Source organism: Notothenia coriiceps, unplaced genomic scaffold (assembly GCF_000735185.1).
Source record: "Notothenia coriiceps isolate Sejong01 unplaced genomic scaffold, NC01 NC01_scaffold00005399, whole genome shotgun sequence".
Classification (NCBI taxonomy): domain Eukaryota; kingdom Metazoa; phylum Chordata; class Actinopteri; order Perciformes; family Nototheniidae; genus Notothenia; species Notothenia coriiceps.
This window is the reverse complement of record NW_011338100.1, coordinates 755-6102: the sequence shown is the minus strand read 5'-3', so window position 1 is coordinate 6102 and position 5348 is coordinate 755. Positions and strand designations below refer to the sequence as shown.

Below are 5348 nucleotides of genomic sequence, written 5' to 3'. Positions count from 1 at the left end.
TCTTTTGCACGTCTGTCCGTCCTGGGAGAGGGATCCCTCCTCTGTTGCTCTCCCTGAGGTTTCTCCCATGTTCCCCTTTAAACTGTGGGTTTTCTCTGGAAGTTTTTCCTTGTACGATGTGAGGGTCTAAGGACAGAGGGTGTCGTGTTGTCATACTAATATTCTGTACAAACTGTGAAGTCCACTGAGACAAATGTAACATTTGTGATATTGGGCTATATAAATAAACATTGATTGATTGAACTGCTTTCCAACTCATTACCAGCCACTAATTCAGGTTTCTTTTGTACAAAACTAAGTTGAATGTACAACCAAACAAGTTTGCGACCAACATTTCCACTGCTTCAGCTCTTACATTAAACACATCAAATATTTTCAGTGCCTCAACTTCAAATCCCATACAACCGCTCTCATGCAAACAGTTAAACATTGTAAGACACAGAGTACTGCATCAGCTGTGATTCTAGAGCATTCACAAAGGTTCCTTCTGCTTTTGTTTAGGATCATGAAGTGGATTTGTATGTGGGAATCGCCAAATGTCTGTCTGAGATGTCTGATGCAGAGATCGACCGGATCACCAAAGTAACCGAGGTACATTATAAATGTGACAGGGTTAAGGAAAAAGAAAATACATATGCTAACAATTGCTGAGATAAATGTTATAGTGTATTGCTTGTGTCTTAAATACAGTGAGTATTTTAATTATTGTTTTGGTCTGGCTAGAATTGCCCCCTGTAATGCTGGAAATAAGTTGTATAACACATACTCTGTTGTGAATATAATCCTATAAACTCAAACTGGAGTCAGGGGGTGGTTAGCCTAGCTTAACATAATTACTGGAAGCATAGGGAAACTGAAACTGCTAGCCTGGCTCTGTCAAAAGTAAAAAAATAAACCTACAAAATTCGCTGGGTAAACATGTTGTCTTCTCTCTGTTCTGTACAAAGCCTTAACGCCATGAATTGTAGAAGAAAGTGTTGAAGGAAGATCATTCTGATGGCTTCATTTATTTGTTAGCCGAAACTACGATAATCCAAATGAGAAGTGGTGCATGCAGGTGGTTAGCAGCCTGCCACATGAATATGTTGACACTATGTTGGGGAGCAAAAAGAACACTACATTTGTAAAATAAAATGAATACTGTAGTAAATAAAGCTTTGTGCTGTTAAGGCTCAGATGGAGAAGACCTGCTTCGTGCTGGCCTACCTGACCTCCCGGGGCAGAGTCCCCCTGCTGGGGCTCAATGACGTCATCGCGGGGGTGCTCCAGGGCTGGCCCCAGCACAGAGTCGGCTGGCTCCTTCTGCAGACATTCTACCAGTGTCGCCTCGCAACCAACCCTAACACAGGTCAGGAATAAGTCGGCTCTTTATGCGTTCACATCATACAGGAAAGTGGCAAAACATACTATCTATTAAAGATACATGATAATGCTTATTTTATGGTTCACACAGCCAAAGGTTTCTGCAAAAACATCTACATGTATAGATGCTTAAATGTTTGATAAACACATTTAATTTTTCTTAATACACCTGTATTTCTTATTCTGAAACACTCCGTTTTTGCGCACGTCTCTTTAAGGGGTCTTATGAAGCAGTTCTTTCTGATTGGCTTGTAGTTTCAGGTAGTTCTTAAGCCTTGGGTAGAGGTACTAGACGGTGGGAGACTTCTTGTGAGATTTGTAATCTGAATGTCTAATCTGAATGATTGATCTAATGTTTTCTAAGCTAGGAACCCCACAGATTTCTTGTCTTACTTTACAGTTGGTAGGCACACCAGATAGAAATGTATGTTAAAAATGTATTTTTTACAATTACTGAAGGTATATTTTTTATGATATGTCCCCTTTTAAGTTTCAAGTTCTTAAAAAAAGGCTTGTAATGCGACCACTAGGTGACACCAAAGTCAATAATTTCACACTGATTTATTTATTAGCAAACAACACAAAGAATGAATACATTTATTTGTTCTGCATGCAAACCAATACGTGTGTCATCATTTTTACAGTTTCTTGATTTCCATCTCTAAGCGATTCCACAGTTTGAGTTGTTTCTGTTGATCTAGGCGTTTCCAAACGATTGGAATGGCTTCTGGAGCTGATGGGACACATCCGAAATGTTGCCTACGGTGCAACCCCCGTCACATGTGGAGACACGAAACAGGTATGTGTGTCAGCCCTGCTGCAAACTGCAGTATGATTTCTGATAGAGCTGGCAGTGTTTAGATGCTACAGTTGATATTTCAGCATGCAGGTGTAAAGCTCGGGGAAATCTGCCGTTGCTGGGGGGGTTGGAATGCAGCCCAGGTCTTGTCAGGCCTGTCCACTAACTTTTCTCAAATACAGTTTTTACACTTAAGTACGTAATTTAAAGTGAAATAAGCATCAAATGGACGGTTATGGTCTGGGCAATACATCACTATTATATCGATATAGTGATATAAGACTAGATATATTCTAAGATGTGGAGATATCGTGTTATGGTGCCTTTTTCTAGTTTTAAATGCTGCATAACAATAAAGTGATGTCCTTTTCTAATTTGTATCATGTGTCTTTACCTGCCCAGTCATTATATCCACATAACCAATGATTATTTATCAAGTCACATTTTGTAAATATTTATTGAAAGTATCAAAATTCAACCCTACATATAGTCGCAATATTGAGATTCGGGTATTTGTTCAAAAATGTTGTGTTATTTGATATACTTATCATATATAATAATAATCAGATCAGAAATCCTTTATTTGTCCCGCAACGTAACCGCCTTAGGTCTGTTACAAATTCATTTGGATTGCGTTTTGTTAAAGGACAATTCCAGTTTATCTGAACTCAGGCCTTATTTTTGTAGTTAGTGGCGCTGATAATTGTAAACATATTAACATCACTACAATAAAGACCAGTGTTGAAGCTACACTAAATGTCGGGCAGATTGTAAATGTCACTACCACCACGGCAATAGCTAGTACTATAAAAAGACTTAAGGGGCAATAATAAATCTGAGTTATTCTTTCTAAACTCAGATTTCTTGTGTTGTTGTGCAGGCCACAGACTTCCTGTTCCAGGTGTTTGCTGCAGCTGTGGTTTCCTGGGGGGACCACTCCATGCCCCTCCTCTTTGGCATTAGGGCCCAGTGGTTCCCGTGGCAACCCGGCTCCAAGCCCCAAACCCTACAACACGGTCTGTACGGTGAGGAGTCCACTGAATACGCCCTGCCACAGTGCATGCTGGGAATGCCCCACAGCCTGGCTCTGCTTCTGAACAAAGAGCCCTGGAGCAGCCAGACACACAAGGTGAGGGTGTTCTCTACTTTGATTCACAAACAATGACCTCACTGTGGGCTCCTTTTGATGTGTGTGTGTGTGTGTGTGTGTGTGTGTGTGTGTGTGTGTGTGTGTGTGTGTGTGTGTGTGTGTGTGTGTGTGTGTGTGTGTGTGTGTGTGTGTGTGTGTGTGTGTGTGTGTGTGTGTGTGTGTCAGTTCATAGACTGGCTTTTCAGCATCACAGAAGGTCCTGAACAGAGTCTGTCGGCCACAACCATCAGCACAGCCAAAGGTAACAGAAAAAGAAACCCAACATCGTACATACACAGTTTTGAAATGGATATCCATAAAGCTGAGGAGGAGATAGGGTTTCAAAGGTTGTTATTAAATTACACGGTATGAAATTTCACTCTCAACAGAAATGTCTCTGTCCATGTAAAAGGATTTATTTTAGTGCTGTACCATGACAGTACCCTGCTGCTCTCAGGGACCAAACAAAACTAAATAACACTAAATAAAACCATACAGGTCACCATGCAAAAGATGGTCTTTGTAAATGTTTAATGAGGAATGAAATGCATTCACCATGGATGCTGGGCATCCAGGGTAAGATATGTAATGTAAACTGTTAACAGAAAACTCCACAGGGAAACACTGAGGCTGATTGTTAGGACACTGAGACATAACAAACACAACACAGCACATAGAAGCCCATGCAGGTGGATTCACATCATGAATTCACAATAGCAAACAACAATCTGTCACGGATGAAAAATGTGATCTTCCTTGTGTTCCAGCCGCCCTGCTGGCCCTCAAGTCCTCTGCCGAGTTTAAGAAGAAAGCTGTGTGGACCAGAGCGTACGGGTGGTAGCCCAGAGGAGCCATGACAGACTGTTACCGTGGCAACGCTTACAGGTGTTCTTCACAAATAAATGGCTGCAGTATTAATAAGCTCGGATGGCTGGACATGTGAGGCTCTCTGCATCAACATGGAGAAAGTGAAGCTCCACTTCATCTCATACAGCGACATCAGAGGAATGTGCTCCAAAACAATATATTCCAATAAAAAGATTCAAATACACAACATATTTAATGATGTTGAATTTGATTCTATGGCTCTTCAGTTCAAGATCTTCTTTTCATTATAGTTTGAAATGTTTGTGCATCTTAATGCACAACAAACTTGCTAAAAAAGTAACAGCACGCATGGTATTTTAGAAAAAAATAAACTTCCGAGGGAATTCCTGAAGTGAGTCTTAACGTGTCATTTCATTTTCATTTTCTTGTTCCATTTGCCCAGTTGGTGGTGTCTCTCCTTCAGTAGTTGCCAGACTGTCACAGTTGCCCCTAAAAAAAAACATTTTTGTCAAAGTATGGTTGTTTGAAATTATTACCAAAAACAACTGCAACAAGATGGTTTTTACAAAAAGAATAATATGATGGTCATTATATAAAAGGAACCTCTGATTCAAGACTCTGCCGGGATTCCGTTTGCTGTTTATAAATCTACCCAATATGTATCTTTCTTTACTTTTGTATGAGAGATTGCAATTGTGCTTCTTTTATGTATCTGGTTTGGTTCAAAATGCAACACAAGATGGTATAGAGCAGGGGTGTCAAACTCAAGGCCCGTGGGCCAAATCCGGCCCCCGACTTCATTTTATGTGGCCCGCAAAAGCTTGCAAAGAATGTAATACGTTTATTATACTTACTGTTACATGCCACTTTACAGAAGCAGGTTGCCCATGAACTACATGTCCCACAATGCATTTCGTTTTTGTGACATGCACTGAAGAGACTTGCAAATATTTGCAATTATTTGCCCTCGACTTCTGCTTTCAGACGTAGTTAATTATGGAGTGATCACCCTATCCCATAATAATCCAATGCAGAGGCAATAATGTAATATAATAAATTATTTTATATATATTATATATGTATATTTATATAGTCTTAAAGTTACAACCGGCCCTTTGAGGTTAATCATAATACTGATGTGGCCCACGATGAAATGGAGTTTGACCCCCCTGCTGGAGCTGGAGCTCCGTGCAGCAGTTTGACCTTCAGCTGAGTCCAACCTCAAAATCA

General features: G+C 40.3%; 1 protein-coding gene across 1 annotated transcript; it reads left to right on the top strand.

Annotated features, from left to right (window-relative positions):
• Positions 1–471: 471 nt before the first annotated feature.
• Positions 472–4880, top strand: LOC104942900 (focadhesin-like). Its single transcript, XM_010768210.1, has 6 exons — positions 472–591; positions 1171–1348; positions 2064–2161; positions 3042–3290; positions 3477–3552; positions 4058–4880. The coding sequence occupies exons 1-6, from the start codon at positions 550–552 to the stop codon at positions 4129–4131; spliced, it is 717 nt and encodes a 238-aa protein (XP_010766512.1). The 5' UTR covers positions 472–549; the 3' UTR covers positions 4132–4880.
• The last annotated feature ends 468 nt before the right edge of the window (positions 4881–5348 follow it).